General features: G+C 40.6%; 2 protein-coding genes and 1 long non-coding RNA gene across 3 annotated transcripts; 1 reads left to right on the top strand and 2 right to left on the bottom strand.

Annotated features, from left to right (window-relative positions):
• Nucleotides 1–6,041: 6,041 nt before the first annotated feature.
• LOC146648421 (sorting nexin-16) lies at nt 6,042–9,239 on the bottom strand. Its single transcript, XM_085388200.1, is given in 8 exon segments — nt 6,042–6,124; nt 6,278–6,336; nt 6,427–6,564; nt 6,642–6,710; nt 6,816–6,964; nt 7,643–7,729; nt 9,058–9,163; nt 9,229–9,239. Coding segments are annotated over 8 exon segments (702 nt in total).
• Nucleotides 9,240–9,400: 161 nt separating this feature from the next.
• LOC146648422 (uncharacterized) lies at nt 9,401–10,428 on the bottom strand. Its single transcript, XR_014908475.1, has 2 exons — nt 9,814–10,428; nt 9,401–9,729 (listed from the first exon to the last, which is right to left on the bottom strand). It is a non-coding gene; the product is annotated as an uncharacterized LOC146648422 (long non-coding RNA).
• Nucleotides 10,429–10,816: 388 nt separating this feature from the next.
• ripk2 (receptor-interacting serine-threonine kinase 2) lies at nt 10,817–20,499 on the top strand. The gene is made up of 11 exons (XM_085389306.1): nt 10,817–11,367; nt 12,183–12,336; nt 12,891–13,046; nt 13,815–13,966; nt 14,516–14,565; nt 14,661–14,822; nt 14,928–15,013; nt 17,514–17,609; nt 17,862–17,958; nt 18,120–18,323; nt 19,690–20,499. Exons 1-11 carry the CDS (start codon nt 11,174–11,176, stop codon nt 20,067–20,069), a joined length of 1,731 nt encoding a protein of 576 aa, XP_085245432.1. The 5' UTR covers nt 10,817–11,173; the 3' UTR covers nt 20,070–20,499.
• Nucleotides 20,500–25,316: the final 4,817 nt, after the last annotated feature.

The following is a 25,316-nucleotide window of genomic DNA, read 5'->3' on the forward strand; positions in this document are numbered from 1 at the left end:
TGAGAGGAAATGATTTCTTGGAGTGTTCGGGACTGTGAAAAGATCCACGGGGAATTCTACAAGGAACAGATGTACAGTATAAGGTCAATTATCAGCCCTTTAACCTTGTCCTCACAGCTTTCCTTGCTTGTGAATGCTTGTGAAAAGAAAACCAAGTTTTAAAAATATAATTTGTTTTTTATTTTTAAGTGAATTTTATGTCAATGAAAGCTGACAAATCCCAATTCTCTAGCTATTTTAACACATTTATGGTGTTTTTATTCAGTATAACAGAAACCTTTTCTTTTTAAATGCTAATTTAGAAAAAAATTGTGCCTTAGAGGACAACTTTGGACTTCAGGAGTGCAAATTCTGCGGTTGTATTATAGCCTCACTCCCTCCTGCACAGCTGCTTTGTGTACATCTGCTGGCCTGCATTCAAACAGAAGCCTAACTGGTGGGTGGACTCAGGGTCCTTACATCAATGGGGTGAAATTGTTGCATTTACAATACTCTGGGTGGATGGGAATTGCTGGATTATGTGAACATAAATATATATATATGTATACATATTTTGGCTCCCCATCACAGAGAGTGCTCCCTGCATCTGTGGTTTTCACTGGAAACAGTTGAATATGTATTCTTAGCGTATGCCGTGCCACCTCAGTATGGTTTCCTCGTGTGCTCTATGTTAAAATGGTGATATTCCGTTAGAGAAACCTGGAAATTATATTAAAGAATGGTCTAGATTTTTTTTTTCCAACGGAGCCCCTGCTTTGCTGTTGGCATTGCAAAAATATTCACTAAACATTAGCATCTGCACGGCAAGAACAACAGCTTCTTTTTTTTTAAACCACACTGATGCTGGATTTCAAACTTGCCCTGAGGGCCCCAGATCCTGTGGTTTTCATGTGTTACTGTTAGTTTGTGGTAAGTGGAGGATTTTTATTTTTATTTTTTTTAAATTTTATTATTTTTTCATGTTTGTGCAAGTGGAATAAAAACTGAGAAGAACTTCATAGAGGCCCTGCTTTTGTACCTAATCCCTTGGCCCAGAGACAACCTGTGTCAAAAACAATTTTTGAAACATTTATTCTTTGAGATTAAGTCGTGCTTTCTGGGAACATATTTCTAAATAGTTTTGCTTAATCAAATTACCTGAAGATAACACAGCAAACCAGGAGCATGGTGGGCTTCCAAAGTACAAAAACTCATTGTCTTGGGGTCTTTTGGCAAAATATGCCATGTATAGTAACTTAAAGGCACATTAGGATTTACCCAAATAATAAAAAGAGTGTGGGAACATAAACACGGGTCAGCAGCAGCCCACCTCATTGGGATTCTCACATAAAACCTTAGAATCCAACTCATTTCTGAACTGCTGAAAGAAAAAAATATACCCATATATCAAAAGTCAGAAAGATTGAAAACCTCTCCAGTATAGCTGGTCTGTGTCTCGTGTATACAATATAAAGAGCCTTTCTGTCCCATCACGTTGACAAATAGCTTTAAGATTAAGATTAAGATCGATCGAAGCCTGTTTTTAATATGATATATGATATGATATGTAATACCAGAACGTTTTTGAGTCATTTGTGATGAAAGTGGATCAACTGTATAGAGTCAGTCATTTACAAATGGGAGTAATCACAGGGGGAAAGTGAAATTACTCCTTTTTTTGCATTTCTCATATATGTTTCACTTGTCTTGTTTTTCTTGTGGAGCGTGTGCCAAGTTTTTGATTCTACAAACAGATGTAGCGAGCAATAACCGGAGGTTTAACGTGATAAATGAATCTCTATGGTGTTCCATCGTCTCCTCATACACTGATGCACACGTGGCAGGTAAGTTTACAAAGTTTCTCTGTGCTCTGGCTTTGAATGCAGACTTCGAGTCACGCATTTCTGAGATAAACAAAAATAAGCTGCAGTTCTCTGTCAGGTAAATTTGAATTCCCTGCAATCCTGAATTGGATAAGAATTACTATCTAATATGATATTAATTACTACATCCAAAAATGTTGGGATGCTTTTTAAACTGCAAATAAAAACAGAATGCAATGATATGTAAATGCCATAAACCTGTATTTTATTTAAAATAAGACACAGAAAACATGTCAAATGGGTAAGCTGAGGAAGTTCCCAGATGTCCTTAAACATCTGGGAGCTCAGGAGAGCATCTGCTGGACTTCTGGCAGAGGAATGTTGTCTGATAGTTGTGTGATAGCTGCACAGCAGTCCTGGGTCTTCTTTACTGTATTTTCCATTTCATGGTGCTCCAAATGTTGTCAGTTGGTGAAATATCTGGATTGCAGGCAGCCAGTTCAGCACCTTCTACGGTGAAGTCGTGCTGTTGTAACAGATGCAGTTTAGCGTTGCCTTACTGAAATATGCAAGACCTTCCCTTCTGTATTGGAGCACATATTGCTCTAAAACCTGCATAAACTTCTCAGCACCGATGGTGCCTTTCCAGGTGTGCACACTATGATTTTCATAGGCACTAATGCACCTCAATACCATCAGAGATAAAGGCTGAAGACAAGTTGATAACAAATTTCAGATTTCAGTTTTCCAGGTTGCGTCAACCCATTTAAAGGAGCTTTGATGGCGATGTTACTGGATAGTTGTCACATTTGGCTTCTTTGCATTTTAGAGCTTTAACCTGTATTTATGGATGCCCCTGTGGGCTGTGTTCACAGACAGAGATTTCTGGAAGTGTTCCTGCTGTGATTTCCCTGTTATTACTGAAGTGCTCTCTGAGCCCAAACATCATGGGCATCCAATATTTCACCCGTGTCCCTTGCACACAGAGATTTCTCCAGATTATCTGAACATTTTGACAATATTATGCTCTGTAGATGAGATTATTGCTGTCTTTACAAATGTACATTGAGGAACATCATCGTGGTAAACTTCTGCACATTTTTACTTCTGAGAAGCTCTGCCTCTCTAAGATGCTCTTTTTATACCCAGTCATGTTACTGACCTGCTGTCAGTTAACTTGCATAGTTACATAATATTCCTCAACGCCTCTTTTTAGCAGCACTTACTTTTCCAGCTTTTTCCCAACTTTTTTGGACGTGTTGCTGACATCACAGTCAAAATAAGCATTTTTTCATGAAATAGTGAAACATCTCAGTTTAAACATTTAACATGGTTTCTGGTTCTATTGTTCTATTTTGTTCTATTTTCTATCTGAAAACTGTTGTATTTGGTTTTCATTGACATTTTATACAACATCCCAACCTTTTTAGAAATGGAGTTGTATATAACTCTCACTGCAAGTGGCCATTTCTTACAAGTGTAGTGAGACAGTCAAGGCCAAGATTTGATTTGGCTGCTTGTAATAGGCATCTTTAAAAAGAGCGGTCAAAGTTTAATTCAGTTTAACTTTTATTTAAGTCTGGATGAGCTGTTTTCTTCTATACATGCTTTATAATAATATAATGATAATATCTTAAAAACTCAACTCAATGAACTAAATACTAAGAGGAAAAATTAATCAGGTTCAAAACCTTAGTTTAGACATTTTCTCATTAGTATAACGGTACTTTCAGTCAGTCTTTTATTTTCCAAGGGGTCGCCACAGCAAATCAATCCACATAGTGGGTTTAGCATTGGAAGCCTTCCTGACATAGACCTCAGTGCTTGGAAGGAGCACTGGGAGTGCACTAACTTGTGGCTCCCTGATGCTGGGTTCATGTCATCTCCCTGTTTCCAACTTGTGATCTTTCATGTGCAAGTCACACATGTTAACCACTGCAATGTTAAGTATATAACACTTAACCTGCTGATGGTGGCGAAGGAAAAAGACCTGTCCTGGATACAAATCCACCAGCCGGCTGGGATCTTCCTGTGCAGTTTGAATGTTCTCCTTCTGAATGTGAGCGGGAATAATTGTCTGTGTCTCTGAGTTAGCCTCGTGACAGACGAGTGACCTGTCCAGGCATCTCGCCCCATGACAGCTGGGATAGGTTCCAGCTCCCCTCCAGCCTTCAATTGAATTCAAAATCCTGCTCCTCACATACAAGGTCTTAAATAATCAGGCCCCATCTTATCTTAATGACCTTGTAGTACCATATCACCCTATTAGAGCACTTCGCTCTCGCTCTGCAGGCCTACTTGTTGTTCCTAGAGTATTTAAAAGTAGAATGGGAGGCAGAGCCTTCAGTTTTCAGGCCCCTCTTCTGTAGAACCAGCTTCCAGTTTAGATTCAGGAGACAGACACTATCTCTACTTTTAAGATTAGGCTTAAAACTTTCCTTTTTGCTAAAGCATATAGTTAGGGCTGGACCAGGTGACCCTGAATCCTCCCTTAGTTATGCTGCAATAGACGTAGGCTGCCGGGGGATTCCCATGATGCATTGAGTTTTTCCTTTCCAGTCACCTTTCTCGCTCACTATGTATTAACAGACCTCTCTGCATTGAATCATATCTGTTATTAACCTCTGTCTCTCTTCCACAGCATGTCTTTATCCTGTCTTCCTTCTCTCACCCCAACCGGTCGCAGCAGATGGCCGCCCCTCCCTGAGCCTGGTTCTGTCAGAGGTTTCTTCCTGTTAAAAGGGAGTTTTTCCTTCCCACTGTTGCCAAAGTGCTTGCTCATAGGGGGTCATATGATTGTTGGGTTTTTCTCTGTATCTATGAAGCGCCTTGAGGCGACTTATGTTGTGATTTGGCGCTATATAAATAAAATTGAATTGAATTGAATTGAATTGGACAAGTGGTTAAGAAATTTATTGACTGATGGATGGATGGTTGGAAATTTTATAGTAATCCATCCTACAGGGACAACGTTCGTAAAACTTCAAACTTAGTGTCAGTGCCAGAGAAAGTCTTGGGAGGCCACAAACGCCTGTACTAAACAGTGACCATTTAACCACCACCCTCACACTCCACCGCCTCCCTCCCACGGCCCTGATAACCTTAAGCAAATGGACCGATAATAAACAATCAGAGAAATGATAAAAACTATAAAATAAATCATTAAATCTTTGTTTTTTGCCACCTGATTTGTCCTTCATAATTAAACAAACGGGTTTAATTATGAAGCCGCCTGCATCTCTTCATGCAGTAACACTGTGAAATACATAATTCTTTCTGCCCACCTCAAAAGAATATTTCACAGCTGCTGGGTAAGCTGTGGCCAGACTCACTGGATCCTGTAAAGAGTATGAACGTTTTTCTGCAGCCAAGCAAGCTGTAAGTGTGTTTATATATCTGACTATGGACAACCAGTTTTTCACAGTGAATGTTTTATTATTATTATTATTATTATTAATTTGCTCACCGATTGTTTTTTTATACAACCCACTCACATCCAGTCGAATGTTTTCATTGTACAAATCTAATAATTAAGCACCAACCTGCTCACAGCGGCAGCATAAAAGTAGCCTTCATGACCTCGGATAAGCCACACATATCTGGTTTATTCAGCGACTCAAACAGAATGAGTGAAAGGAAACAACATGGCCATTCAGTGTGATAACGGGGGCACATGAATGAGGCTTTACTTGGATGGATGTGGAGCTCTCTCTCTCACACACACACACATTCACACAGGCTTCCTTCATTGATTGCGAGCTGTTATTCACTACTGAAGAGGAAAACATCTCTCCCCTGCTTTTGTGCTTCTCTGCACTTAAATCTTACAGAGATTTCCCCGTGCGAGATAAGAACAGAACATCAAGTTCCCAGTGTCCCTCTCACTCAGATCTTTGCTGTCTCAAACTGTTATTGTGTTACAGTGCCCCCTTGTGGTCGTTCTGTTTTTTCAAATTTCCTATGCTTCAAAAAGAGCTTGTGTTCACTAAAATTCAAGATCAATGAAACATTGTCATCGATATGAATTGAATACATTACTTTGAAATAAAAAAATAAATAGGGATTTTTTTCCCCCTCATTAGGCAGCATAATATGCTGTAAATACACATTATGGGACTTCTATGTGCTTGGTATTTTGAGGTAGTACTCTTAGTGACACCCTGAAAAGAATCAAATAAACATATGCATGGCAGGGGTTGGATTAAACTGCATCTGATGATTGTTTCGGCACTGCGGTGGTCACATCATAGACTTTCTTGTGCACTTGGGTTTAAGAGGAACCAGCAGGATGTCTGATGACCACTTGCACATGTTACTGTCACCTAGAGAAGAAGATACAGAAAACATTATTGATCATTAACACCGACATTTAAAAAAAACAGTGTTAGGTGACTGAGATTACATTTGTTGGTTCGATATGTTATTTACAGTTTGTTTCTTTGTCCATGTCAGTCACTGCATGTCCTCTGTGTCACTGTCTGTGGGGGTGGTGATTGTTGAAGCTTCAGAGCTCTCAGCAGAAAGTGACGGGGATCTGTGTGAGACGGGGGAAATGAACAGTTTCAGCACAGCATGCAGCTCCTGCTTTACTGTGTTTCCAGCTGTGCAACAGAAACATAATTACTTGGCTTCTTTTAGCAGCAGGTTGAGACAGTTCTCTCTCTCCTCCAAAGTCTTCTTCAGCCTGTCGGCTTCTCTCTGCTTGTCCGCGAGTTCGCTCTGAAGACGAAGGTGAGTTTCCTCGAGACTCTCACAAAAGGCCAGAGGGTGTTTGAGATACACAACGTTCCTTACATTCAACCCCTGAGACAATATCTTTGAGAGCAACGTGTCCTCACCCTGCTTTCCTCCAGGCTGTCAAACGGACTCGGTACTTCAACCAAACACAGAAAGCGTCTTGCAGCTTCACTGGGGAACCAAAGGGGTTTATGTACAGGTCAAAATTAAACATGATTCAGGTCACCCACTAGAGTAGTACTGAAAAAAAGTCACAACACATGCACACACACACACCTTCTGAGGACTTCTTTGTGTAACACTAGGTTCTCCAAAAAGGTCTGCAGTCCAGCTTTCCTCCCTTCTAGAAACTCCTCGTCATAGCTGTTTTTGAGTCAGCGCTTAGGAGGCAGGGCTGGATGAAAGCTGGGGAAAAGCTCTTGAAGCTGCGTCAAGGCGACGAGCAAAAAGGGCAAAAACGGGAAACCAGAATCACTATGGCAACAATATTACATCAATGAGAGCCGAAAGCGTCGCTGAATCACGGTGCCGCAAATGAAAGAACAGTTGCAGCAAGGTCTGCATGTGTATCGGACAAATGCATGAGGTAAAATGTCACTTTATAGGTTTTTCATTAGTCTGACTAATTTACTTTATGGGGGTGAGTTTGATAGCTTCACAGTATCACTCCACCTACAACATACACCTGTAGGGGGAGTGCTGGTTCTATCCCTGTCATTAAATATACTGGCTGTGAGCTGAACAGTCGCTGTGTTGTCCTTAATTCAAGTTATATTCTCCCCGATTCAAGGGTGCAACATGTGTGCCCAGCAAAGAGAGCGTACTGAACAAATCAGGCAGCAGATTGTTGCAGCCCTCAAACCAATCCACATGCACATCCACATGCAGCTAAACCATCCTTTTACTGCATGTGGAAAAATGTTGTTGGTTAAGACTGGCCGAGCAAAGTAATAGTCACTGATACTCAAGTGCTGAAGCATTTGCCATATATAATCTACCCCCTCCAGCCTCTCCGGGCTCCTCACGGCACGTCATTTCACCACCATGAATGTATAGGCTGCTTTACTAATATGTAGCTGCTGAGGTGCACGATATCTTCTCACCTTGTCACTGAGCCTGCAGAAGTCCGTGTATCTTCTGAAGATCACCCAGCTGTCTCCCTGACTCCCCGCCACCAGGATTTTATAAACCTACAGAACACAGACGACTATATGACAAATAACAGACACACGTATTGGTTTGCACTGAGTGCCTTGGCAAGTTGACACTGTACGCGTGTATTTCAGGTGCACATAAGAGCAAGAGCAGCAGGATAGTACAACATGTATAAGGAACATTGTAAATGCATCCTTTAAAAACAGCTGTAATGTCAATAAGATGATCTGTAATAAAGCATTTATAACACATTAAGAAAGTCTGGGTGGCGTATTTCACCCCTCTTCTCACAACAAACTGTAAACTGCAATATTATTCCTGTCACCGTTGTTCAGGTTTTCTCAGAGTGAGTGGATTGGTCTTGCTGTCTGGGTGTACGTCAGCATAGAACTGAATGAGATGTCATTACAAGCAATGCTGCTCAGGCAGCCGCATGCATATTATAAAATTAAACCTGAATCATTGATGACAAGTTCTTTATTTAGAAAGCCAACAGCTGCTCTCTCTTACTAGTTGTTTTATTTCTTCAGTTCCTTGATGACGACTTTCATCCGTGGTGCTAAGACAAAACCACGTCAGTCCAGTGTGGAATTCCCAAAGGTAGAGCGCCAACACAAAACTCCGGTAGCTGACAAATCTCGAATGAACCAATTTATTCTAACAGACATGCTGAAACAATCAGAGGATTGTTTTATTGTTTTATTTCCTGTTCCAGCCCTTTCTTTCTCTTTTGCTAGACAAATTTTAAAATGATACGAGTTCCTCTGGTTCCACAGTGTAACGGTTTGCACATCTGCCTAATCTGACTGATCCTGAAAGGAGATGCAAAACCCAAATCCGATAAAAAGAAATGTTCCAAACACGTGGCGTGGCCTGCTTTGGTGTTCCTTTGTGAAGGCAGCGTGTTCAACTCACACCCTCAGCATCAGCAATTACAACTTTTGTAATTCACTCATTTTTTGCCCACACAGCTAAATCCTTTCCAAAAAAACAAATATTGTTTGAAATTTAGCCAACAGTGATGTTATTTATAAAGGTAAAAATCCAACAAGCTTTTATTGCAGGCTTTTAAGGTCCTGCCCTTGTTAATGCAGTTTGCACAGTTTGTTCTTGGCTCTCTTGACTTGAACATGCGACTTTTACTTGTTTTATTATGCAGCTAACACACACACACATATAATATATATATGTGTGTAAGAATGTGCTTACTTAAAAATACATGATTGCACAATTTTGGAAACCCCTAAATCTGAGATCCTTTTTTTCTTTGGTTTTTCTTTTTTTTGTTTGGGTTTTTTTACATCAGGATAAAGTTTGGCCTGTTGTCTGCAGGAAAAGAAGAGCCCTCCCTTTAAATTCCTACTGTGAACTTTGTCCTCTCCTCCATGATCTCATGGAGCAGTGTCAGCAGTGGAGAAATGGGTCTCTCCATCCAGCTCTCCCCATAGCTTATTTCACCTCTGTGCTGTCTGGATGGCCCATCTGTCAGGCCTCCTCTTGGTCTCCCACAAGTCTCATCTACAGTAGGATCTACAGTAGGACCATCTCCTCTGCTTTTAGGAGGTGAGTGCTCACAGTTTGCAGATGAAGAGTCGATATGTATGGGAGAAGCTCTTTTGCAACAAGGTTCAAGGTTCTCAAGGTTCAAGGTTCTTTATTTGTCACATGCATAGTTATACAAGTATAACACACAGTGAAATGTAGCATATATATATATATATATATATATATATATATATATATATATATATATATATATATATATATATATATATATATATATATATATATATATATATATATATATATATATATATTGGGTGAATGTGCAGTAGTAGCAGCAAGCAGGTGAATTCTGTACATTAATAAGAATAGACATCTGACTATTTTACAGGATAGACAATATAAACATATTTAAAATTAAAGGAATTTGAAATGTACATTGTTCCAACAAGGCCTGCTCACGCTGACCCAGTCCACTGGAAAAGGTACTGGAGTAAATGGAATAGCTATCCGTGGTGGTCTTAGTGACGTACTGTGAACAAGGACACATGGTGAATTAGAATAAACACAGGGGGAACCACATGTACATGCACAGAGAGCATGGTAGTGTACTTACAGCGGATCAGTGCAAACACTTCCAGTGAGTCAGAGCGGGTGAAGGAACTACAGCACAGGGTTTTATAGAATCAAGCTTTGTTTCCCACCTGATCTGTGTAGGGATTGTCTCACTCCATACTCTTGCTGGCTCATCAAAAACACAGGGCAGTTTGTGTGACATTCACGTAAGCAGTATCATAGTACCTGATTTGTTGAAAGTCTGTTCTCGGTTTCAGATTACAGAGGGACACAGAGTCATGTGCTTTATGGTGTGTCTCATCCAACAGCACAAAAAGGGCGCATCCTGTTTCAGTAAATCCTAACAACGCACTTGTAAAAGGTCAAATTTATTACAAAAAATACCTATAATTTCAATAAATTAACACTAACTGTGACTTACCAAAAGGCCCAATTATCACGTAAACTCAAATTTGGAGCGATCAAATTATAAACACATAAAAAAAATCAATAATAATAATAAATTTATTGAGACATCATGCATTTAACTGTCTTATTTGAAGAGTTTGTATAAGATCCTTTAAAGATCTGCTATCAGGATGTCTAAACTAAACTAGGATGTCTAAACCGAAGTTCTCTCAACTAAAACTAAAACCTATACTGCTACTGAAAAGAGAAAGTGCTACTTATGATCACATGAGACGAACATCGTATTTTGACATGTCTTTATAGCGTCGACACATCTGTAGGAAAGCCCCTGTTTTTTGGTGGGGGGATTCCCGCTGCTAAAAATCCCAATATTACCAATTGGGTTCATGCCGCAGGAGGAGGAGCTTTGTATCAGCGAAACTGAAACTAAAGTTGAGGTAAAGGCTCATTTATGATTTATGGTATTTTAACAGCGTGCCTCCTCAGTGTTTTTCCTAGACTTACCTCGCTGTTATCCATATTTGTACTGGGATTCTGAATGCGCTCAGAGGGCTGCTTGGAAAACGGGGTCAACTGTCTGAAGTTCTCCAAACCTACCCTCGTGAACGCATCTCGTAAAAGCCGGAAGCGTGTCGTCATTAGCAACAACAAACGCACCTGCTTAAATGAGCGCGGAGCTCAGCTGCGCTCTTCTTGTTGTTGTTTCGCTTTGGGTCCTGCGCACATTTAACTGTAGTCGCTGGGTGAAGGACAGCTGTCGCCGGTCAGCGGGTTCGCTGTTTATCGGCTGCTCTGTTTTGTCTGCTCGCCTCCTCCTCTGCAACATTAATGGTAGCTTAGCCTGCTAGCAGCCGGCTACGTTGTGGAATGCATGTGAATGGGAGCGCAGTTCCTCTTTGCGTTTATACCAAAAGAGGTAGTTCTGCCTTTATTGGCCAACCCCGTGAGAGATAAATCCTGAGAGACTTCGCGTAAGGGATTCAGAAACTGCTATGGAGCCAACTGCGGGCTGTTTGGATATCGGCAGCCTGACCAGCACCTTGCCGGTGATCCCCCAGAATAAACTGACGGACCTGTACTATCTGAGCGGAGGGGGCTTCGGCACCGTGTTCAAGGGGAAGCACTCCGACTGGAGGACCACTGTGGCCGTCAAGTGCCTGAAGCTCGACTCTCCAGTTATAGAAAGGTACTCAACACCGATCAGGCAACTTCGCGTAACAAGGTCTAGGTCACGGAGACACATTTCAGCCATTTATCGATGAATTGCACTACTACAGAAAAACTTTGTGCTGTTTCAGGATGATGCAGTAAAGTCTGCCTGTACTTACTCCACAGTAACAGCTGCAGCACTTGACCTAATTTGAGTCAAATGTGAGGCCTTCTTGTACATTTCAATGAAATGTGTTCAGAGTGCTCGAGCAGGTTTTTCATTCCTCTGGCAGGAAAAAGGCTAAAGAGTCTCTGTGGCTTACGTGTCCAGTGACTTCCAGCTGGAGGGCTAGTTTGCTCAGACTGACACAAATCTGAACTGCACAATATAAATATATATATAATTATATATATATATTTTAAATCCTACACTCATTCTTTATTTCTGGAAGCATGCAAATATACCACTCTGTTATAAAATTAAGTCCACCTTTTAATGTGAAATTCTTAAGCTTGTTTCACAAAACTGTTCACAACAACAGTGAACCAGGCCAACTGGATTTCAGTCAAATGTCCAGACATCATGACTCAGTTTGGTATTTATTGGTCACCTAGTAATGGGTCATTCTAAACATCTCTGCACAAATTCACAAGTGAGAAAATCTCAGATTTCTGCGTGTAACATTTTTACTCCTCTGTGTAATCAAGAGTTTCAGCAAGATTGTATACGGCATTTTTGGTCTGTGTTTCTAGAAGGATTTTATCTTAAATATTCATTTACCTCACTATCACAAAAGTGCTGTCAGTGCTGTTTTGTTTTTGTTATTTATTCTGTGTCTGGCTGTGTTTCAGAGAGAGGAACTGCCTGCTGAAGGAGGCCGAGGTACTCCACAAAGCCAGGTTCAACTACATCATCCAGATCTTTGGTGTCTGCAATGAGCCTCGTATCTTCTGCATAGTCACGGAGTTCATGAGCAATGGATCTCTGGACCGGTTACTCCATGAGGTAGCTCATCAAGTTCACTTCCTATCACTAGGAACTCTTCTAGTCTGAGCAATGCACCCTTAAATAAACCATTTAGATTGCCACTGAGTGGCACCAGTTTTCTCTGGTTTAGATTGTTAGCTGTGAGAGTTGCCCAGACTACACACTGGAAAAAATGAAGGTTTTATAGTTGTTGCATTTGGATTTTTGTTGCCAAAAGAGGTCAGCTGATGGAGTTGCATTGGTCTGTTGTTTTTCTCTCTTGTGCATCACTCATCATGTGAGTGTATGACTCTTTTTCCTTTCAGCGGGACTATAAACAAAAGCGAAAGCTCGAAGTAATTAGTATCTGATGAAACGTAAAAGAAAGTAGGGAAAGAGAAGCCAAGCACTGAGGGAAGCAGACAGCTATGCACAAGGGAAATTCCCACTGGGCTGAGTGTAGTAATTTTTTCAGTCTTTATTTCAAGCTCTTGCATTGTTTTGTACTTTCACTGTAGTAAAACCCACATTTCCCTCTTTTATTTATACATTTATGATATCTTTAGCCCATCTTTGTAATCTCTGCCTTACAGAAGGACGTGTACCCTGTTCTTGCCTGGCCTTTGCGTTTGAGGATTCTGTATGAGATCGCCCTTGGGGTTAACTTCCTTCACAACATGAACCCACCCCTCGTACATCACGACCTAAAGACCCAAAACATTCTGCTGGATGGTGAATTTCATGTTAAGGTATGCGATAAGTATGAGGTGCGTGCAGAACAGGAAAATCTATGACATCACCTTCAACCGTGTCAGTGTGTTTGTTGGAGCTGTAACAAAAGGTTACAGCTGCTTAGGTGGTTACAGTTATAGTCACATGTATTGTGTACGTTACCAGACTAACTTAGACATAGTGGATAAGCTGCACATACCCTATGTACTGCTTATCTGCTACTCTTTATGAAACATACAATTTTTATTAGCATAAAAAGTATAAACTATATTTTTCAGGTTGTTCAGACTGATTTCTTTTTCTTTCATGGCCTAATTAAAGTGAATATATTATACTCATATCAACTCCATATTTAAGCTTTTGGACTGTAAAACAAACTCCTCTCCTTTAAACTTTCTTCTGATTGGCTGCCCCTCACAAACAGAAGGTTCAAACAGCAGGTGGGTGGTGCTAGTCTGCTGACACTCAGCGCTGTGTGCCTAAGATGAGCACATAAAGATAATACAGTATCAGTAAGAGGGGATAGAGATAACAGTAGAAGAGAAAAAACCTCCCTGAAACTGACTATTTAGGGCAGTTTCAGTATCCACCATTGTAACAGGAAATAAGAAAGGCATAATAACTTCCCCTTAAAGATCCGTTGTTATACAAAAGGCTGTCCTCCCGCTGCAGTTATCAACCTTATTTGACTTTTTGTCACGAATTAATTTAAGACTCGTAAAATGTAAAACTGGCTTTGTATAACTTTGTCTGTCTGCGGTTGCTAACTTTCTGCTTCTCTCCAGATTGCAGACTTTGGCCTATCGAAGTGGCGACAGCTGTCAGTGAGTAGAGGCTCGGGGTCCAAGCCAGCTGAGGGTACAGTGATCTACATGCCCCCTGAGGAGTACGAACCATCCAAGAGCCGCCGGGCCGACGTGAAGCACGATATGTACAGGTAAGACACCAGAACCCAGTAACTATTATGTAGAAGTCAGTCTCAAAATGTACATCCTTCCCTGAAGATTTAGCAGAAAAAGTCTCTATGACTTATCTGTGTTACTATAAACTCTGATAACTTCCGTGTTTGTTGAGCACAATAAGCAGTTAAGGGAAATGAGGCTTTCCTTCCTGTAAAGATGAAACGGAGTTCCTGCCTCAGCTTGCATTGCTTGCATACCACTGCAGGGCCCAGTGTCAAAGGCTAAATCAGTCGTGCCAGACAAAAAAATCAGACCTAACTGTTGAGATCCACGAGTCTGTCAGAAAAGGAATTCAGATTATTTTTCTGCTTTGATAAGAGAGCTCTACTTTCCGCTGATGCAGTCTTTGTAAATTTTGCGCAAGAGGTTACGCTCGCTGCAACGGGTCAATCAGTCATGGCTTTGAGAGTCATCCCTGAAGCTGGCTTGTGGTAGAGTCCCTCAACTATAAGGGGAAATGCCAATATCTGGCAACTTAGTAACTCTTCCCTTAACTGTTTTCCTCTTTGATAATTGGATTCTAGCTATGCCATCATCATGTGGGAGGTGCTGTCCAGGCAGATCCCGTTTAAAGGTAACTGCTCGTTTTGGGGTTTGTTTTTTTTCACATCATACTTTGTTCCTACTTGACCCTTTTTGAGTCACTAATATGTGTGTGTTTATGTTCAGAGGTGACCAATGGCATTCAGATCATGTTCAGCGTGCTGCGTGGTCTGCGTCCTGACACCAGCCTGGAGAGCCTGTCCGCAGACATCCCCAGCAGAGAAACGCTCATCAATCTTATGACAGCCGGCTGGAACGCTAATCCAGATGAACGGCCTTCCTTCCAAAGTATGCTCATACAAATGACTAAAGTGCGCACTGCTAATGGGACGGTAGTTCTGCGTTACGTCTTTGGCAGGATTTAGCAGTGTGATGCGTTTCCTACCATTTCAGATTGTTTGATAGAGCTGGAGCCTATGGTGAGGGTGTTTGACGAAATAGAGTTCCTGGAAGCTGTGCTGCAGATCAAAAAGAAAAAGGTCAGTTTTTATATTTCTTCTTTATGTACCTGTAGGGAAATCTGTGTAGCACTTTTTTTTTTCTTTTGAAAACTACTTTTGATTTATTCAAAATTAAATTTGCATTTCCTCTGATCCACAAAGAGTGTATTGTGGGATGGTATCGTGTGTCTGTCTGTCAGCATGCGCTCAGGTGTGTCAGCTTACAGTAAGAGAAATCTGGTGAAACTAGTTTGAGACAGACTGTGGCTCAGAGTATGACTTTAGTTTCATGATGATGTCTCACAGCCATGCATATGAAAAATAAATGCACAGGCTTTGATGCAGCTATAGCTACAGTGGCGTGCGTGTGCCCGTGCGTGTGTGTGTGTGAACTGTTAATGGCCAGATTTTTACAGCTAGTGCATCACCTAAAGTGTCATAAAATCTTTCCTTTCCTTAGTAATTGCACAGGGGTTCCCTGAATTGGCAGTTTATCACAGGTCTACTGGATCAGCTTGTCACCTTTTCAAATTGATTAGAAGGAAAATGATAAAGGAAAAAAAGATAAATGTGATCTAGAAAAAAAAAAACAGGAAACCAATAAACAGTGGCGAAATGCAGCAGGGGCCTCTGACAGACTCAGTCTGGGGACATTGTGGCTCATAGTTGGGGAATTACTCATTTAATTAGTTCATTATTTTATTTTGTTTACTATGCAAACGGCAAAACAGGGAGATGTGTTGATAAATTGAAAGCTGCCACTAATTTTTGCACATCAAGCTATGATCCTGTAATTACCAGTATCTTCGACGAGGTACTGAACCACTTGCATATAACACCCCCATACCAGCATAGTTTTGCTGACGTTAATGGTAGGGTGGGTTTGGAGCTCTGCAGTTACTGAGCAGAGCATTGGCAACTTTTCCACACTCTGCAGCTCACTCTGTAGTTTTGTAGTTCACTTCAGTTCTGAGTTCCTAAATACGTCCACCTTACAGTAATACCACGTATAGCAGTTAATATCAGTTGTGGAATAGATGGGAAAGGGGAAAGAACTATCAAACTGACTTGTTACAATGGTGGGATCCTATTACAGCAGCATGCTCAAATTCAATGAGCTCTTTAAAATTACCCATTCTTTCGCAAATGTTTGTAAAGGCAGAACACATGGCTTGGTGCTTGATTTCATACACCTGTGGTAATGGGACAGAAAACATCTGAATTGAAGGATTAAGAGGTATGGCCTCCAGCTGGCTGGAAGTTAGCTAACAACTGGACACCCGTGCCCCCGATTTACAGTTTTGTCCAAAGTAGTTAAGTGTTCAAAAACCCAAAATGGTAAAGGAAGAAAAAAGGCAGTCTACCTGAAATGTCAGACTAAAGGATTCAAAGTAAAAACCAATTGGTGATGCCATCTTTTATATACAGTTTTTGTTTGGTGATCATTAAAAGAACTCTTCTTCAAAAGACTGTCACAGGTTAGTGTTTTTGCTTAGCAGACATAGATGGTTAATTATTAACATTAGATACATTTTTTTATTTATAGTTGGCTGTGTATGGACACACACATTTACGCAAGTATAAATGTTGAATGTGCAATTTGGGGCAGTTTAAATTGCACTGTGACTCAGTGAGAGAGATTAAAAACTGACATCATAATTTCCCTTCAGCATATCCTTCCTCTTTATATTTTCAGTGTATATGTGACTTTGCAGTCACATGTCTGTTTCTAATCCGTACTTTCAACAAGCACAAAATTGAACTACATGCAGTTAAAGGCAGCAGGGAACTAACTGTGCTAAAGAACAATCTATAGTGTTATTATTGTCTGTTAGCTGCAGAGTACTGAAGAAAAAAGTTAACAGCGTGTATTTTTAGTACTCCTTTTTTTCCCTCCTCTAAATATCCTCACTTGCATAAGTCACAGAAGTTATGAAAACATCAGTGACCTTTAGTTTTGTTCAGTGTATTGTTATATATGTTAAACACGTTGGTTATACATTATCTTAGCTGGTAATGTACAAACTTGATTCCAACAAAGTTGTCACTCTTTAAAATGTAAATAAAAAGTAGAATAAAGTCATTTCCAAAACTCCTTTTATTTAAAGAAAATTTGTCATTTTAATAGTTAGATGACAGAAACTCGTCTCTAAAAGTTAGGACATGGTCATGTTTACTACTGTGTAGCATCACATCAGCTACGTTAGCAAAGAGCATCACTAGAATGAATGGGTGGATCAGCAGGTTGATGTATACTGTATATTTGTTTTTTTTATCAACACCAGAACCTGCTGCTTTGTTGGGCAAGTCAATATTTGACTGTGTGGTCAGATACTGCAACATTCTCCTTACACTGTCCGATATAGTTTTATGGGATTTTTTTGTAAATGTAATCCTTTCTTTCAGTGTTAGTGGAATTTTTTTGGTCTCTGTACTTTTTTTTTTTTTTTTTTTTTAAGCAAGGGATTGACAGTTAAAGTATTTTGAAGTTGACCTTTTTGTTGGTGGTTGTGCCGTATCTCTTTTGCTCCTCACACAGCTGAGGTCACAGTGTTGTTCAGCCCCAGCAGCCTGTCAGAAGGGGAGTGAGGAGGAAACTCCAAGTATGCCAAAGGACAGGCCCAGCCAGTGGACGGTCAGTATCTACTCGTCACCTACACTGAGAATAAAGATGACGTGTGTGAAGCGTGGTTTTTTTTTTGTTTTGTTTTGTTTTTTTGTTGTTGTTTTTTTAATTTATGCATGTTGTCAGCCGGTAACTGAACCTGAATAATTTACTTGGCTTATAATGAAAACGGTGACATGGAGGGATGCAGTTCAACATGAAGGTGTGTCGTTGTGGTCATGTATGAACATAAATGAAACCTCACCATTTCCTCTGTCGCAGGAGGGCACTACATCAGGCTCGGGGTCTTGTTCCTCTCAGGACACGGACATATCTCTACCGGGCGCCCTCTCCAGCAGCAATGCTGCATCCGCTAAACGTAATGACACCAACACCTTTACCAAGTATCACCACTGATAATCTTTAAAGGAAGTGGTGTGACTTGATGTCATAGAGTTCAAAAATAATACTTTAGTCTCCGTTTCAGTGTATGCTCTGTTTGGCTGCTGGGCACATCACTTTTCTTGTTCTGTTTTTCAGCTGTAGATTGCCTTCCATCGTCATTCATGCCTCACAGTCTGGAGTCTCCACAGTCATTGAAGGATGTCTATGATAAACTAGGATGTGGGGATAAACTGAACGGCTGGACGAATGATTTAAACATACTCAGCAAGCCTGAACCAATCGCCGAATGTGAGACAAAGCTGGTTAATGTCTCCCTCAAAGCACAGCCTCAGCCTCAAGGTACAAGAAGCTCCATCGTGCATCTGTTGGTGTGTGAATGCGTGGACCTGTGTCCCATTTTTAAGTCTTTATGATAGACGAGTGCATGTGAAAAACAGTGCAGCTCATGATTCAGTAGGCTGTAAAACTACGTTTGGCAGCAGTAATGATTCTCTGTACCACTTTATCAGTCTCTCACACGCTCTTCTTTACAGCATTACTTCAGTTCACTGAAGTTTGTGGGCTTTCATTTGTGGACAGCTCTTTGACTGGACCATTTTAACAATTTGATATTTTCTTTTTCTCAGCTGTTCTGTGTTTGGGATCATTGTCCTGTTACATGACTCCGTTTCGGCCACACTTTAGCTGTCAGACAAAGGAGTTCATGTTTGATTCAATGACTGCAACCTGCCTGGGTCATGTGGCTGCAAAACAAGCCTAAATTATCGCCCTTCCGCCAGCATGCTTAACATTTGGTATGAGGTGATTGTGCTGATATGCTGTTTGGTTTGCACCACACATGGTGTTGTACGTTATGGCCAAACATCTCCGCTTTGGTCTCATCTGTCCAGAGGACATTATTCCTGAGATTTGATCAGATGCAACTTTGCAAACTTAAACAATACATGTTTTTAGAGACTTTCTCCTGATAAGATCTTCAAACAAGAACTTGTTCAATGTTTTTCTGAGTGTTTGTCATGAACTTTAGCATGTAGGCCTGTAGAGTCTGAGACGTAGCTTTTGGGTTTTTCCCAGTATTGCTCATTCTGTCCATCAAGTACATTTGCTGGGATGTCCAGTCCTGGGAAGATTGTGGCATTGTGTTAGCACAGCTGAATGCTCCAGACGAGAAAATTGTCAAAACTTCTGCTTTTTTTTTTTTTTGCTTTTTTTTTTTTTTGAGGTGCTCACACTTGCTGATGATCAGTTAACCAAGTGAATTAAATTAGTAACACCCAGCTGCCGCTTAGCTTCTTAATTCCTATGGGAGCAGTAGAGATGCACTTTGTTTTTCACAGGACCTGCCTGTTCTAGTTGCACTTTTCTTTTTGTTTTCCTGGACACATGGTACCGATAAGCTATCAACCTCATAATTCATGTTTCTGTGTTTTGCTGGCTCTGTCTAGTACAGGGCATTCAAGCGCACTTCGATCATTTTAGTGTAACTTTTATTTCTTCCTTAAGAAGATACAAATTAGAATCATAGTGATGCTGTTATCGTTCCTTTGTTCTTGACTAGTAGGCCCTGATAGCAAGTTACACTCCTATTCAGCTGATTGGTGTAACGTAACTTTGATTTGTAACACTTTACACTTTTGGTATAAAGAGTATATTTCACCCTTGCAGCAATGTTCAGCAAATAAGGCATAACTTTTTCTTGTTGCAGGTTACTCTCCTCCACCGCGGCACTCTCCTCCTCTGCAAGGTCCCATCTCCCAGTGGATTGCAATCCGGCGTGAGGAAATTGTCTCCCAGATGACGGAGGCTTGTCTGAACCAGAGCTTGGACGCCCTGCTGTCCCACTCCATGCTGATGAAAGAGGATTACGAACTGGTGATCAACCAGCCCACACGCACCGCTAAGGTCCGCCGACTTCTGGACACCTGCGACAAACACAACGAAGACTTCTCCCGCATCGTTGTCCGCAAGCTGCACGACAACAAGCAGATGAGCCTGCAGCCGTACCCGCCTGAAATCAGCTCGCCTATGGTGGCACCAAGCGCACCGTCACTGTCCATGTCCTACAATATCCCCAGGAAGATGTAGCAGCACTCACGGCCAAGACTTCCACATAAAGACTGTGCCAACTTGACACTACAACTAACTCTTTCTTGTTCCGTGTCATCCAGACACTCGCCACGGTTTAGACGGAAGAACAGCTGGTTGAGCAACTAAAGTTACAGGTACAAAAACGTCATGTGTTACTATGGACACATCAACTCAAGATTTAAGGTTTTATTCTGTATGTTTAGAATCAAAAAGACTTTAACTGAAGCAGTGATTATTTTTTTAATGTTACGGATTTGATGTGAATATTTATTTGTAGTCCCTAAGTGGCTATATTGAGTGGTTTTCACTCTTTTTGGTATCTAATGCTTTTTGTCTGAAGACTATTAGATTAATGTTGGCCTGTTTGTGCGATCGTGTATCAGTATTTGCAGAATGCAAACGTCCTCATTTATTTGATGCAACTAAAGACAGGAGGACTGTTAACTGGAAAACCTGCTGTAAAAATAAGGTTTAACTCTTCTAGCAATCTTTATTCAAGTATCATGTATTTATGGGTTCTGGTCATGTTTACGGCCTGAGTGAGCGAGTGTATTGTTGTTCTATTTAAGCACAAGGTCTACAGAAAGTTTGAATAAGTGTTACTTTAAATAAGCGTTCCTGAACTTTAGCAGCTTTGCCAAACTAAGAGGAAAAGTTGGACTGTGACCCAGTGGCAGACTGCATGGAAAGTTTTTACTCTTCCTCTATTTATCGCCAAGCTAAAGAGAGTCACAGGGTCACAAACTAAAGAGGAAGCTGAGAGGGTAATACAACACCCAGAAAGAGGGGGGGGTGGGTGTGTGTGTGTGTGTGTGTGTGTGTGTGTGTGTGTGTGTGTGTGTGTGTGTGTGTGTGTGTGTGTGTGTGTGTGTGTGTGTGTATATAGTGGGTCATTAAAATTGGACCAAGTATGTGCTCTCATTTCTTTCGGTCGGTTCAGTAGCGACCTCACCTCAGAGACTTCAGGCTTATCTGGATCTTTCCAGACTTGACCCATCTTCCACAGACTCTAAGCTGAGATTACAAATAAATGTATTCCAACTGAGCTTCTCTGCAGTAGCATAAGAAAAAAAACCGAATACATGAAAATCCAGCTTTGCTTGTAGCAGATCTTTAGTTTACCTGTTCAGCGTATTTTTCTTGAACGTTGCAACTTTTTTTGCTGTTGCTACGCAGTCTGCTCAAAACAGCAGCAACATGTTTATTAAATCTGTCAGTCACTGACCTGCAAGGCAGAAAACTGTTGCATAAGTATACAATAAGCAAGTACTGGTTTATCTGTTAAACTATACCTTTGTCTGCCACAGGGCTCTTTGTTAGCTCCTTGACATAATAAGCATATATTGTACGTTCTTTCTGCCAGAATATGCTGTAGTTACACAACAGATATTTTCTGTTTTATTAGCATGTGTGCTCCTGCAGTTAACATATATATTCAGTCAATTAGCAAACAAACTGCCTATTTCATTCCCCATTTGGCATCTTTTAATGTGCCAAACATATTTTGTTGTTGTTGTTGTTGTTTAACCCTTCAGTGTCTCAAATAATCAAACATGCAAACCTATTCACAAACTGTCCTACACTGATTCTTAATAACTCCATTGCTTTTGCCTGTCAACACTTTCATCAGTAAGTAATTGTTTTGGTGGGTATGTTATGTGTATGCATGTGAGCTTTTCTTTTTTCTTTTTAAATACACACGGACCTTGCCGCCCTCAACACTGCCTTCACTTCCTCAAATGGGTGCTTGCAATGACAATATTAAGCCGTGGCTCTGGATTTCAGTACCACCTACAACACATTCATCACAGGACAGTCAGTGTGATTAATTAATGTTTTTTTTCATACACATGTTCTGCATCATTCAGTCCAAAGTGACCACAGTTCAATGAAGACCTGAATCACACAGTGGGGAATGAGTCACAGCACACCAGACTTTGTAAAACACTGTTAGAGCAAATTATGCTCGAATGACAAAATGTCATTTAGATTAGAAAGGCCGAGCAGGGTCGATCTGCTTCCGTATGTTGGACTAGTATTGTTTTTGAAATCTGTGCCTCATATTCTGCTTCTGGTCCCACCTCAAGTTACAGGCAAATGCCTTCTACGTGCATATCAAGCAAAGGTGAGTGAAAATGCTGTAGATTTGATAGTGGTGTGTATATGTTGTAACATATTTTTTTACTGTTTTTCTGTGATGTGTTTATTTGATACTTGTAGAAATACCAACTGAAAAATACGGAGCTAATTTAGAGCCCTTGTATTCAGTAGTGTCAGCCGATTGAGCAGTTCTGTCAGAGGTTTAACATGTGTAGCTGTGGTTTCAACTAGGATTTTTTTTATATTGTGTCAAACTCTTCATTAAAATGGCTACTCTGTTTTTAATTTAATTTGGTCTAATTTCTGCTTCTTGTTTTTGTAACAGTAATTTTAAAGGAACACTTTGCTCCTTTAATTGAGCTTCACTGAAAAATACACTTATCTGCCACTTTATTATGTACAGGTTGCTAATACTGAGTTGGACCCATTTTTGCCCTAATTCTTGGCAAAATAAATTCAACAAGTTGCTGGAAACATTCCTCTGAGATTTTGGACCATATCGACATGACTGCATCACACAGTTGCTGCAGATTTATCAACTGCATGTCTGTAATATGACTGTGCATTTGTGAAATATCCCAAAGGAACGCGTTGACATGACACATTATCCTGAAGGGTACACAGTGGTCATAATGATATGGACATGGTCAACAATAATACTCTGGTAGTCTGAGGTGATCAGCTGGTGCTAAGTGAAGTGTGCCAAGAACCACACTCTTACACCACTACAGTCATCTATACAGGGCAGGATATGCCAATACCTTTGTTTATGCCAAAGTGTCACTTAAATCACCTTTCCTATGATGTTTGGTTGAACTTGAGCAGCTTTCTTCGACTACATTAACATGCCTAAATGCATAGAGTTGCTACTATGTGTTTGGCTACCAATAACTAGATATTTGAGTTTACAAGCAGTTCAACTGGTGTACATGCCTATTAAGTGCACATGAAAGATGTATGAAGCCACATTCACATCACCTACTGGTTTGTGAATTTTTGGAGCTAGAAGGTATTTGGATTATTTAGCTAGCGCTAGATAGCTTGGCTAGCAAGGTGGATTAACAGCCAAAAACTAGCTAATTGATGCTAACTGCAGTAGAAAAGTGCACACTCTTTCTCAAATACTGAAGATGTCACCAACAACACAGAAATATTCAAGATATTCAGTGACTCGGACAAGCTGAAGTAAAGGTTAACATTAGGGTTGCCAACTCCCTGAAAAATAAATGAGGGACACCTCGTGGCCAGGGCCGGGCGACCCAGTTGTCTTCACCCTTCCCAGTGTGGTGAATTTTCTAGCTCTTTTTTTGTGTGTGAAATTATTTTTTTTAACCATTTGACTTGAAGTTGATTTAAGTAGATGCATATTCTATTCTTTGTGATATGAACACATGTGAAACAAATGATCATTTAGCCATTTATTTTTAGCTCAAAATGACAACATTAACACATAAAACAGGTCTCTTTCTTAAACAGAAGCCTGTCATGCTTAACTTTTGAGAATATAAGTAAATCTTTCTTTAAAAGAACTCTGTCCTGCTTAACTTAAAATAATAGAAAACAATAGAAAGAAAAATATTCTTGTAACAGTGCACATTTAGTGCATTTAGTACAATTGGCTTCAGTTGAGGTATTATTTCAGCTTTTCTAATGCTAATCAGCTGCTCCTGTTTGTAAACCCGCTTGTTCCCATGATTACGCATCATAACTCATCATCATTATTCATCTATGTATTACTTTTATGTATTAGTCATCAATTTGTTGTAATCATCTATCCTTGCAGTTGTTTATTACACAAAATAAATTATATTATCACACTTCTGGCCACATAGCGCTGATATTCATTGCACATGCCCATATTAACGTTTTCCAGCCAGGTGTTTTCCTTTTCCCATTCTTCCCTTTCTCTGAGGGGAACAAACATTGCTGCTCTAATGCTGGGCTCACACTGTGCGATTTTTGGCCCATTTTGAGCCGATTTTTGACCGATTTTGGCCTTCATCGTGCGTCGTGTAGTATACGTGGGGTAACGAGAAGCGATTAACACCTCACGACCAGCTCCCGATCATCAATCGCTCGTGAGGGTGTCACCACAGGCGCTCACACTGCTCACGCGCAAACGTAAACGTTGGTGGAAAAAGACGGAGCAGCACGGCTGTGCAGCGTGTGATCTGGACACAAGCGATGGAGGCACAACTTGTAGAACTTTGGAAAGCTCATCCGAGCCTTTTCGATGTGGCATCACAAAATTATCACGACCACAACAACCGTGAAAATAGTTGGATCTACATCGCTGCTCAATCACAGCTGGCTGATCAATGTTTTTCATTAGCAATTTAGCAAAGTTGATGGTGGTGGTGTGTCTGTGTGAGTGAAAGACAGAGAGAGCGAGCGACAGATTTTCTGTTATAACCTTCATGTTATGGAGGCACAGTGTGAGCTCTCAGGTCGCATCAGAGCATCGGGCGGTATAGTGTGAGAGTACATCGTGACCTACGAACTTCTAACCCCTGCGAGTCAACCGTGCAGTTTGAGCAGGAGCTGAATAACGTGACTGAAAAAATCGCACAGTGTTTGCCCAGCTTTAGGTGTACTGTCATCCGAGACTTGCACCGCAGTGTCGGCGTTTGTTCCCCTGTTGGCCATGCTTCTTGTTGTGGTCATCTGTTGTCTTCCGGTATTTTCTCCGCAAGCGACCTTTCCTCGACCAATGAGATGAGCGGTAATCTGAATTGTCATACTCGAATTGTCATAAGTGTGCTGTCAGCTCATTGGTCACAAAGCAGGAGAGGGGCTGGGAATTATGTTTTCAAACAAAGTGTTAATTCCATTAACATTTATAGACTACTTTTGATTCTCACTGTATTACGGGACAAAGTGCGTCCCTTATTAGCTCAATACGGGACGTGTGCTTTTGTTTCTAAATACGGGACGATTCCGTATTTTAAGGGACGGTTGGCAACCCTAGTTAACATACAACTAGAGGCTTCATTTGCCTATGTTGGCATACACCTGTTAGCTTCACAATCCATGACTTTAATGTTGAGTACAATTTAAACAGTCGAGTCTTCATCCTCATGGGCTAAATTACCAAAATAATTTTTGTAGAAGGCTATAAACATGTATATTGCTCCTGTAAAGCTG

This window comes from Rhamphochromis longiceps, linkage group LG18, assembly GCF_057381845.1.
Source record: "Rhamphochromis longiceps isolate RC_006_pf linkage group LG18, R_longiceps_female_GT1.1, whole genome shotgun sequence".
NCBI classification, from domain to species: Eukaryota; Metazoa; Chordata; class Actinopteri; order Cichliformes; family Cichlidae; genus Rhamphochromis; species Rhamphochromis longiceps.